Below are 12,479 nucleotides of genomic sequence, written 5' to 3' on the forward strand. Positions count from 1 at the left end.
GTACCCATTAACTATCCTCCCTAGATGTGCTATATAGTGATGAACCACGTCAGCTCATATCTGTTTTCTATAATATACTCACCATTCCAGCTATAACTAAGCTAGCATATTCTATTAAGCAGCGGTGGGTTGATGGTGTTGGAGGATTGGGGTGAGGTGCTAGAAACTTCCAAGCTGGTGTCCCCCCCCCCAAACTGTCTGACAGACTTACACAAATCTATGTTACACACAAGGCATATCTGACCCCGCAATGAATGGCTAAATTCTGCTCCTCCCGCAGCTCTATGTGCCCCAGGTGTTTGATCTCTGTTGGCACCTTTGACCACCTCCTATGGTAGTGTCCTTGGATTCAGGGATGCTGGTCACAGGTCATTCAGTTCCTACACAACCAAGAGGGCTCACCAGTATCGTTGGATCCAAAGCAATACCTTCTGGGCCTATTTCCTGATACCGGAATGGACAAATATCCGCTCCAGTTCCTCTATGAAACATTATTTGCAGAAGGCTAATAGCTTGAAATTGGATCTTGGTGGCTGCCCCTACGCTAGCTGCCTGGCTTGCTGACATTAACCACTTCCTGCCCAAGGTATGTCCAGGGACGTCCTTGACTTTCCGGGGGTATATCTGAATGATGGCTGAGGCCACAGACATCATTTAGATATCGGCGTTTTCAGCCGGCGATTCCCTGCACCATAAGAAAGATCATAGCGGCTGTTCCGCCGCTTAATCGTTCTTGCGGGAGGGGACTCCCCCCCCCCCCCCCCTCCCACCGCCCTCCGGTGTTTCTACCGACTCACTGCTTCCATCGGCGAGTCGGTCACAGGATCCGCCGGCCCCCCGGATAATACCATAGAGATTTCCGGTTGACCAGATCGTCCCCCGAGTCTCTATGATCGTTCGGAGGCCGGGCTCGATGTTATGACGTCACGCCCGGCCTCTGCATTCAAAATAACGGCGCCGATTTGGCTAGGAAGCCAGGATCGTTTTTTTTTTTATTTTAGGCTTCCCAGCCTAGAGGTGAGATATGGAGTCTTATTGACCCCATATCTCACTGTAAATGGGTCCGATCGTGCCATATTTCTATTACAAGGGATGTTTACATTCCTTGTAATAGGAATAAAAGTAATCAAACTAAAAAAATAAAAATAAAAATTAAAGCGCCGCTGTCCCAGTGAGCTCGTACGCAGAAGCGAACGCATACGCAAGTCCTGTCTACATATGAAAACTGTGTGCAAACCACACATGTGAGGTATCGCTGCGAACGTTGGAGCGAGAGCAATAATTCTAGCACTAGACCTTGTCTGTAACTCAAAACGTGTAACCAGTAAAAAAAATTTAAAACGTCGCCTATGGGGTTTTTTTAAATACCAAAGTTTGGTGCCATTCCACCAACATGTGCAATTTTGAAGCGTGACATGTTGGGTATCTATTTGCTCGGCGTATCTTCATCTATCACGTTGTGCAAAAAAATTGGGCTAACTACTGTTTTTTTTTTTTTCCTGAAAAAAACGCATTCGAAAAATTGCTGCGCAAATACCGTGCGAGATAAAATTGTATTCTCTAGGGTCTTTGCTAAAAAAAAAACATAATGTTTGGGGGTTCTATGTAATTTTCTAGCAAAAAAATGATGAATTTTACATGTAGGAGAGAAATGTCAGAATTGGCCTGGGTGTGGGGTGGTTAATAACGCCTTACCCTACAAAAAGTGGTTTACGTAAATAGAGGTTGCCCGGGAAAGTATAATAAAATCTAGGATAGATGGTTACAGTCCCCTTCAACTTGCCCCTCCTAGTCTGTCTGGTACTTCATATATTGGTACAGTCTAAACCCTTTTCTTATGTTGTCTGTCTATAAATGCAACGTATGGTTATCGATTCATATGGAAATAATGGACTCCAGTTTAACCTCCCTCTTCTTTTTTTGTTGTTGTTCTTCTAATTGGTTTATTGGGTTGTGAGACTCTCCTCATTATATACGTTGCATTGTACAGTTGTCATGTATAAATCTTTTGCACAAAACTCAAACTTTTGTTTCAAATGTTTTCAGGTTTTGCTTTTGGCAGCAGAAATGTTACATTTTGTGTAAGACCAAGGGATAAAATAAAAGTTATAGGGGTGAGTTTAATCCTGTTTTAGGTACCCATATATTTAGGCGTGTATCTATGCAATACACCCCCAGCTCTGGGTGTATAGCTGGATAAATGGCTCTGTATCTGTACTTTTTAAGTGGAAGTAAACCCATCGATTTAAACAGTTTAAAAAAAACCCGGCATGCTGGGAATGCTAACTGCACATTGGCTGTGCGCTCAACCAAACTGTCAAACCATCCAATGGCCGGTGTCATAACGGATCACATGTGCAGCACCGTGGCAGCTGAAGATTAAACAGAGGCAAAGATGTCAGCTTCCGTGGATGAAAACGATAGGGGAGTTTACTTTAAACCTAAAACTTTAAACCAGGCCTCAACAAACCCCCTGGTGCCAGGTCACCATGGCGATTAAAAATAACTTCCTGGCACCTGGGCTACCCTGCAGCAAGAGTTTTTGTCTGTATTGGGTCTCCCCATTCCTTCTGCTTAAACTTTGGATTCTGTAGAAGGAAGTTGCATGGAGTCAGGAACCCACAGAGAATTTAATGGTCCGTTATAACATTTTTCTGGCCAAGTTTAAATGTGATGGTAGTTTAAGTAGGGGACTGTTCTGCTCTAATCTTTACTTCTTGGAGACTGATCTAAAATGGTGGTTTTGCAGATGATCTAATTAGAGCCGTCTGTCAATGCAAAGAGTATGAACAGTAATAAAGCTGGCGCTAAACCTATAACAGATTCCTACATCCGCACTTAGGATACTTTCACACTGAGGCGCTTTACAGGCGTTTTAGCACTAAAAATGGCACCTATTAAGTGCCCCTCCTGTTACTTAAGTATAAAAGCCTGAGTGGTTTCACACTGGAGCGGTGCACTTGTGGGACGCTACACGCGTGCTATTAACCCAGAGCTCGACAAACCCCGGGCGCCAGGTCGCATTTGCGACTAGAATTCGCATACTGGCGCCTGGGGCAACACAGCTGGGGTATCCGGCCTCCGTGTGGACCCCGAACTCCGCCGTGCGATTGCATCGGGCCGCGCCGGCCAGTAATTGAGGCCGCGGCTTTGCGGCCTTCTAAAGTCTTTCCGTAGTCTGTCGCCATCTTGTGGTGGATGTTGAAATTACAACCCCTTCTAATAATGCTAATTCTAATGGAGCTTCAAAGCCCTGCCTGGCGCCTTTTGCCCAACGATGAGTGTGGTGGCTGGTAAATAGCTTTATATCTCTCTATATATCTCTCTATATATCTCTCTCTATATATCTCTCTCTATATATCTCTCTCTATATATCTCTCTCTATATATCTCTCTATATATCTCTCTCTCTATATATCTCTCTCTATATATATCTCTCTCTATATATATCTCTCTCTATATATATCTCTCTCTATATATATCTCTCTCTATATATATCTCTCTCTATATATCTCTCTCTATATATATCTCTCTCTATATATCTCTCTCTCTATATATCTCTCTCTATATATCTCTCTCTATATATCTCTCTCTATATATCTCTCTCTATATATCTCTCTCTATATATCTCTCTCTATATATCTCTCTCTATATATCTCTCTCTATATATCTCTCTCTATATATCTCTCTCTATATATCTCTCTCTATATATATATATATATATATATATATATATATATATATATATATATATATATAATATATCTTGTATTTTTATTTATTTTTTTAAAAGTAAAAAAAATACATTTTAACCACTTCAATACCGGGCACTTAAACACCTTCCTGCCCAGACCAATTTTGAGCTTTCAGCGCTGTCGCACTTTGAATGACAATTGCGCGGTCATGCTACACTGTACCCAAATGAAATTTTTATAATTTTTTTCCCACAAATAGAGCTTTCTTTTGGTGCTATTTGATCACCTCTACGTTTTTTATTTTTTGCGCTACAAATAAAAAAATATCGAAAATTTTGAAAAAAATGTTTTTTTTTTTTGTTTCAGTTTCAAAACTTTGTAAATAAGTACGTTTTCTCCTTCACTGATGGGCACCAATGTGGCACCAATGAAGTGGCACTGATAGGCGGCACTGATAGGCGGCACTGATAGGCGGCACTGATAGGCGGCACTGATAGGCGGCACTGATAGGCGGCACTGATAGGCGGCACTGATGGGCGGCACTGATGGGCGGCACTGATGGGCGGCACTGATGGGCGACACGGACGGACACTGATAGGTGGCACAAATTGGCACTGATAGCTGGCACGGATGGGCGGCACAGGTGGGCACTCATAGGCGGCACAGGTGGGCACTCATAGGCGGCATCGGTGTTATACTATAGTAATGGATGCCAATCAGTGAGGCCCATTGTGGGCACTGATTGGCATCCATTATGGGCACTGATTGGCACCCATTGTGCTGACTGGCATCCCTGGTGGTCTAGAGAGGATTATGACCTTTATTACCTTTTCCCTGGTGGTCTGGTGGCGTCCCTGGTGGTCCAGTGTGGGCATCCTCGGGGGGGCTGTGCTGATAATCGATCAGCACAGACCCCCCCCTGTCAGAGGAGCAGCTGATCGGCTCTCCTCTACTCGCGTCTGACAGATGCGAGTGAGGGAAAGCCGATCACCGGCTCTTCCCATTTACACTGTGATCAGCCGTGATTGGACACGGCTGATCACATGGTAAAGAGTCTCCGTCGGAGACTCTTTACCGCGATCGTAGTTGCCGGGTGTCAGACTGACACCACGCAACAACGATCGCCGCGATGCGCGCCCCCGGGGGCGCGCAGCGGCTCATAATCCTGATCACGTCATATGACGTCCGGTCAGGATTATGAAACCACTTTGCCGCCGTCAATTGCCTATAGGGCGGGCGGCAAGTGGTTAATTAAGGAAAAAAAAAAAATTATTATTTGTAATCCTACCTGCTTGGCCCCTTTCACAAGGGCTGCCTGATTAGGTTCACCTGTCAGTTTTTCAGGTGGACCTGATCGAACCCTTAGCAGGGATATGGCAGTAAATAAGTGGGAATATGGCGGAAATAAAAGTCACATTCTTTTGTTAACCACTTCGTGCCCGCGCTATAGACAAAAGATGTCTACAGCGCGGACACCAATTGCCGGGAGGGCGTTCCCTGGACATCCTCCTGTTTACTTCCCCTCTGCACGCCGCCATGGGCGCGCATCGGGGAATTTCTGTGTTGGCCGTGTCCCTTGGATACAGCCAATCACAGATCATGCTAAATGGCCAATCACAGCGGCCATTTAGCACTCGAGCGGTGTGTCCAATGGGAGGTGATCTCGTATGTGGGGGCCTGGGGGCTATCTTCCCCTCGCTCATCTCCATGTCAGGACAGGGACAGGTCCAGATCGCCGTCACGGACCTGGCTCCTAACTTTTTTAGCTGGCTCCTAGATTCCAAGCAGATTTGTCAACCCCTGTATTAACCCCTTCATCGCCCCGCTAGCGGGGTTAAAAGCGCCCCGCTAGCAGCTGAAAATCGCTGCTAAAACGTCATTAAAGCGGCGACACCCCACCGCCTTAGTGTGAAAGTGCCTGAAGTAGCGTAGATGGGTGCATTTCCCTAGACAGCTGTTTTATTCCAACACCCACAGCTGTCAGAATACGTGAACATTGGCTGAATTTGATTGTATTCAGTCACTGTTTGGCTGACTATTTCAACGAAAGTCAGTGGAACAGTCTGCTTTTATCGAGCTGGGTAGTGTTTCAGCAGTGGGGTTCGAAGCAGTAACGGTGCCAGGTCAGGGTGGCGGCAAATGCCTCAGCACTGTGTGGGAACAGTCTGACAGCTGGCCACACGAACACTCCTGCTCCTGGGTATCTCTTTTATTGTGCAGCAGCCCTGTAATAATTTCTTGGCTCTATAAACAAGAAGAGGGTGGGTGATGTCATAACTCCTCCCTTCCTGCACAGAGGGAGAGAGCTGGGTGGTTGCTACCCAATGACAGAGTGGGTGGGTCGACAAGGGGCAGTGGGCAACATCAACACGTGTATTTCTATAGTGTGAGGCAGCTGTGGAAGCAGAACTGAGTATTGAGGGGAGAAAATCCTGCAAACAGGTTAGTGTAGTATGTACAGTGTCAGCAGGGTACAGACCGGTTACTGGGCCCCCCTAATGCCCCGATACTGCCTCCCCCCCACCAGCTGTCACCTCTGCCCCCATGTCTCCCAATGACCCTCCCTTCCCCATCATCTAGCCCTCCAGCCAGCGATCACTGACTTTTTCTTCTCAACTCTCCCACCCCACAATCCCAATGCCACCCTTCCCTCATTCCCAGCCTCACCCAACTCCCTAACAACCACGCCCCTACCTACGCTATTGGTATCGGCGAGTACTTGCAAAAAAGTATTGGTACTGTGTTAAAGCTTAAAGCGGGAGTCCACCGGGACTCCGCGTTTTTTTTTTTTTTTTTAAAAGCCAGCAGCTACAAATACTGCAGCTGCTGACTTTTAAATAGTGACACTTACCTGTCCAGCGCGCCCGCGATGTCGGCACCCGAAGCCGATCGCTCGCTCGGCTGCCGGGTCCCGCCGCCATCTTGGGTATGGGAATCAGGAAATGGAGCCTTTCGGCTTCATTTCCCGGTTCCCTACTGCGCATGCGCGAGCCGCGCGGCGCAATCCGGACGGTCCCCGCTGCCTCTGGGAGCTGTGTGTTTCCCAGCAGGCAGCGGGGCACTTGCTGAAGGGGGCGGGCGCTTGCGGAACGGGGGCGTAACGTACGCCCCGTTCCGCAGAGAGCTAGCCCGGAAGTGGGTGCAGTTACCTGGATTATCCAGGTAACTGCACCCCCCTCCCCCCTGAAAGGTGCCGATTGTGGCGCCGGAGGGGGGGGGGATTCCGATGAGCGGAGGTCCATTTTAGGGTGGACCTCCGCTTTAACAACTGTGTATGTATGCATGTGTGTGTGTTTGGAGGTTCTAAGTAATTTTCCAGCAGAAAATACTGATTTTTGTTTTTTTTACTTGTAAGCAACAAGTGTCAGAAAAAGGTTTCGTCTTTAAGGCTGGGTTCACACTGCTGCGGGGGGAGATCCGGATGTGATTCGCACAGCAAATCACATCCGATCTCCGTAGCACTGCGAGTTCAGCCATACAGATAGTATGGCTGAACTCGCAGCTGTCCCGCAGCAAACTCGCACAGGACCCTTTTTTGGGTCCGCAACGGAATCGGATCGCATGGGGGTTCACACCATGCGATCCGATTCCTGTGCGAGTCGGCAGATCGCACTGCGATATGCCGACGGATCTGGGGGTGTCATTAACATAACATTGACACCCCCAGCCGTCCGCATAGGGCAGTGTGAACTGCCGGCGGGAGGTGAGCGATGCGGGAAAACGCCGCGGATTCGCGGCGTTCCCGCATCGCAATAGTGTGAACCTAGCCTTAGTGGTTAAACTGTCCTCATTTACAGACCAAGTTCATTCCTTTGGTCTAAAGTTACATTGTTTTATAGTTATCTCCCAGCACTGACAATGTTGATAAGCATTTGCCTGCTTTTTTTTTTTTTTTTGACAGCTCTGAGTGAGTAGAGAACGTCTCTGCCCTTACATAATTGAATTTGTGTAAATGCTGCATAGAGATCGTGAGGGTGCTTGAATCGAGATCACAATTTTTTAAACGACTAATCGTGCGGTTCTACCGCAAGGACAGATAACCGTTAAAAAGTCTTATAGGTTTATTTTCTATTAACATCTTAGTCGGTAGGGCTGAGTGGGGAGGAAAATGTTTGTTCTGTTATTTTTCCCTTTGTAGTGAATTACTCGCTTTCTGTATTTCTTCTTCATGCAGCGGTATACGCCCCAATTGATGACATGTATACTTGTACTGTGAATATTTCATCGTTAACGCTTATGTATATTCTTGTAAACTCGGATAAAGTGCTTTTGGGGAAAAATAGCCCATCATGAATCCTTTCATGCTAACAGTGTTTCCTAAAATGTTCAGTTTGAAAATGCTAATTTTTAAGAGAATAGGCCCGGGTATCTAATGTTTTTGGATGGCCTTACAACTGTCAAGAGATTTGCACCCTTGTACTTCAGTTGGCCAACCACAGGATGATTTTTCGTTAAGATTTATCAAGGATTCTGTGTTATGATTGTGGAAGACTTTGATAGAAACATGTTGTATAATGACTTTATACAACTTTTTCTTTCATTTTTTTTTTCATTTTTATTTTTTTTAATAACCGTATGCCGATTTTTTGTTTTGCATCTTTTTTCATTAAGATTTCTCTTTAACCACTTCAGCCCCGGACCATTTTGCTGGTCAAAGACCAGACCACTTTTTGCGATTCGGGACTGCGCCGTTTTAACTGATAATTGCGCGGTCATGTGACGTGGCTCCCAAACAAAATTGATGTCCTTTTTTTCCCACAAATAGAACTTTTTGGTGGTATTTGATCACCTCTGCGTTTTTTTTTGTTTTTTTTTGCGCTATAAACAAAAATAGAACGACAATTTTGAAAAAAATGCATTATTTTTTACTTTTTGTTATAATAAATATCCCCCAAAAATATATAAAAAAACATTTTTTTCCCTCAGTTTAGGCCGATACGTATTCTACATATTTTTGGTAAAAAAAAAATCGCAATAAGGGATTATTGATTGGTTTGCGCAAAAGTTATAGCGTTTACAAAATAGGGGATAGTTTTATGGCATTTTTATTAATAATTTTTTTTCTTTTTTTACTAGTAATGGCGGCGATCAGCGATATTTTTTAAAACAAAATTTTTTATTGGGACTGCGACATTATGGCGGACACAAAGGACATTTTTGACACTTTTTTGGGACCATTGTCATTTATACAGCAATCACTGCTATATAAATTCCTGTGTAAATGACACTGGCAGTGAAGGGGTTAACCAGTGGGTGGCAGTGTAGGGCTTATGTGTTCCTAGGGGTGTGTTACTAACTGTTGGGGGCTGGGCTTTAATTTAGTGAACACTGATCTCTGCTCCAATCACATGGAGCAGAGATCAGCGTCACTAGTTGCTAGGCAGAACGGGGAGATGCTGTTTACAACAACATCTCTCCGTTCAGCCGCCCCATGAGACTATCGCAGGTATGCCCACGGCGATCGAGTCCGCGGGACCCGAGACCGGACTCACGGGGGTCCCGACCAGCATGCGAGCGCGCCGTCAGGGCGGCAAATTTAAAGGGACGTTACAGGTACACCCATTTGCCTGCCCGTGCCATTCTGCCGACGTACATCGGCGTGCGCTGGTCGGGAACCGGTTAATGCCATGTGTAATTTTTGGTTTAACAACCTGTTGCCTGAGTCATCTAGGTTTAGTGCTGAACATTGTTTCTTGATGTAAGACTACTTTCACACTGAGGCACTTTACAGGCGCTATAGCGCTAAAAATAGAGCTTATAAAGCGCCTCTCCTGTCACTCCAGTGTGAAAGGCAGAGTCCTGCAAGCAGCATCTTTGCAGCGGTGTATTAACTGCTCCTAAAACGCCCCTGCCCATTGAAATAAATGGGCAGTGCCGTGGGAGCGGTGCTTTCATGGCCCTCTTAACCCTTTATGTGGCTGCTAGCAGGGCACTTTTAACTCCGCTAGCAGCCACATAAAGGTGCCTCTAACACTTTTAACTGCGCTTTACCGCTGACGTCTCAGTGTGAAAGTGCCCTTAGTCACGGAGTACTCTCCAGTCTGTAAGAACATCAAGGCTTTTGTTACTGTATACCGGTTATATGTTCAAAGAGTTATCTTAGGCAGTTGGCAGTATTTTCCAGTGACAAAACATGACACTGCAAAAAAAAAAAAAATCTACCCCCCCCCCTCCCCCTTTACATGATATTTGGCTAATTCATTTGCAAGAGTTTTAGGAACTATTAAAAAAAATCTATCTATTTTAGATCGAAGCAGAAGCCAAGCTAGTTTAGCCTATTCTAAGACTTCCCAAATCGTGTGTGTGTGTGTGTGTGTGTTTACCCAGGTTTTCTGATAATGTTTTGTTGTTTTTTCATCTAGGTTCTATGGTGGTATCCTTGAAATGGGATGTCCTTCCTTTCCGGGGGCCATAAAAGAAGAAATTGCCCTGCAGAGTTGCTGTGAAGGGAAATAACCCAGAGACAGGCAATCATGTCTGCTGCCACTGCCACCACCCAGGCTCCTCAAGGGCCCGTAAATCCTCCACCTCCAGAGGTCACAAACACCAACAAACCAGGTCGTAAGACCAATCAGCTCCAGTACATGCAGAATGTGGTGGTGAAGACCCTTTGGAAGCACCAGTTTGCCTGGCCTTTCTACCAGCCGGTAGACTGCATCAAGCTCAACCTACCTGTAAGTCCAGGCTTTTGTGTTACAGGGAATGTTACTCTGCCAAAATCCTTTTATCAGGGTGATGTCATTAGTTGCTCTTTGCACATTAATTTGCAGACACTCCAGTTAGATTTCTTACAGTGTTAATTGGCAGTGTGATGTCATACAAAAACATTGAAGGATTATATGCTTTAAACCACTACCTTCAGCATCATCGCAGTGCATCTTTGAGTTCTTCTCAGAAGTACTTTTGCTGTGTGGGTGAATGCTAAGCTCCATGATCTGGAATGTTTGAATGTATGAGTGCAAGGCCACAGAGCCGACACTTGCTACACTCTAAACGTATTTTTCTTAAATGTTGTAAAAAGCACCCATCCGACATTGACCTGGTTTTCTCCAAAAAAAAAAAAAATCTGAGCCACCCATTTTTTTTTTTTTTTTTTACTTGCAGGACTATCACAAAATAATCAAAAATCCAATGGATATGGGGACAATAAAAAAGAGACTTGAAAATAACTATTATTGGAGTGCAAATGAATGCATGCAGGACTTTAATACCATGTTTACAAACTGTTACATCTACAACAAGGTGAGTGTCCATGTCAAGTCCTACTCATGATAATCTATAGAATTAATTGTACGGGACCAGCTTGTAATATTTTGACAAGGGGCTTTGTAGCAATTGGGCTTTAAAGCCCAATTAAACATTTTATATTTTTACTGTAAAGCAGTCAGGCTACATATACAGTAATATGCTGTTTGCTAGTTTGTTTGATTTTTTTTTTTTTCCCCCCCTAGCTGCTAAGTGCTGCAACAAGTACATTGTGGAACCAGAATTCTGCTCCCACACAAAGGGTGGTGCAGGTTTTGGGTCACTGGAGACTTAAAGTGGTTGTAAACCCTTACAAACCACTTTGACCTACAGGTAAGCCTAGATTAAGGCTTACCTGTAGGTCCAAGAAATATCTCCCAAACCTGTACGGTTTAGGAGATATTTGCCCGAAGACGGGCACAGCTGTCTACGGCGCACTGAGCGTGGCATCCTCTATAACGAAGATGCCACGCAATGCCGCGCGTCTCGGCTCCCGTGCGCATGCGCGGGAGTGACGTCATCGCGGCTTCGCCGAATGACAGCGGCGGAGCTGCGAGACCCACCGAGAAGATGGATGTGGCGGACTATAGGGGACAGCGGTGACTTCGCTGGCTCATGTGTCAGGTAAATGACACATAATGGGCTACTATGCGATGCGATGCATAGTAGTCAATTATGCTTTGCCTTTGCAGGGAATGAAAGAGGAAGTAAACTCATCAGGGTTTACTTCCTCTTTAAGCCCCACTTGTGTAAGAGCAGCAGCCTTGTTCACCAATGTGCTGCCAGCAATGGTATAGGTCTTGCTCCTACATTTAGCAGCTAAAGAAACTAATATATGAAAGAACTCAGCGTAGTCCCGACTACAGGTCATGTTGTCAACACAGTCTGCATTCAGTGTGGACATTTCTGTTTTGTGTTGTCATATACTGGCTATAGCTACCCTCATGACTATTGCACCACCATACTACCAATTTGCTGGATTTTTGTGGCCTAAAGGGTTAAGGTAGGGGTTAATTTGAGTCAAATATGTTCTTGGATTCTGGCCATGAGCCCTATGTTTTTGACTTGAGTGGGGAGGGGTCAGAACTTCTAATTGTTTGCAGGTTTGCCCTGACTTTAGGCCTGTGACCACACAGGAAATGGATGGACCCTCGCCTGCCCTACAAGGGGCAAACGGCAATAAAGACCATTTTAGGTGCTTACCCATCCACAGTGTATCAAGGTAGCAAATCTGTGTCCAGTTTTTCAAGTGGCTATACTTCTGTGATGTAGAAATGCTTGCAGAAATTCTCTTAACTTTTTTATATTTTTAGCTTCTCTTTTTAATTTTGTAAATAGCAATTGAAAAAAAAAAATCATTAAAAAAAAATGTCAGGGTTTTCAGTATGTGCTGAGCCTAAAAACCTCTGTATGACCATGTCAGTCCCTTTTATCAGAATGAAGGAAAAGTATGCTTGCCAGTAACATTAATTCAGATTCTAATTGTCATGTAGCAAGCGCCTATAGAGAATGAAGGAGAAATGTGTTTCCCATGGTTAAC

The 12,479-nt window shown here is 45.0% G+C and overlaps 1 protein-coding gene across 7 annotated transcripts in view; it reads left to right on the top strand.

Annotated features, from left to right (window-relative positions):
- Window positions 1-12,479, top strand: part of BRD3 (bromodomain containing 3) — a 119,403-nt gene that overhangs the window by 34,715 nt on the left and 72,209 nt on the right. For all 7 annotated transcript variants that reach the window (XM_077479137.1, XM_077479131.1, XM_077479136.1 and 4 more), the window contains exons 2-3: window positions 10,057-10,368; window positions 10,799-10,936. In XM_077479137.1, coding sequence (XP_077335263.1) covers window positions 10,168-10,368; window positions 10,799-10,936 — 339 coding nt within the window. In that variant the 5' untranslated portion in view covers window positions 10,057-10,167. The remainder of the gene's footprint in view (window positions 1-10,056; window positions 10,369-10,798; window positions 10,937-12,479) is intronic.

Source organism: Lithobates pipiens, unplaced genomic scaffold (genome assembly GCF_037356315.1).
Source record: "Lithobates pipiens isolate NorthernLeopardFrog02 unplaced genomic scaffold, aLitPip1_a1.2 Scaffold_14, whole genome shotgun sequence".
NCBI lineage: Eukaryota > Metazoa > Chordata > Amphibia > Anura > Ranidae > Lithobates > Lithobates pipiens.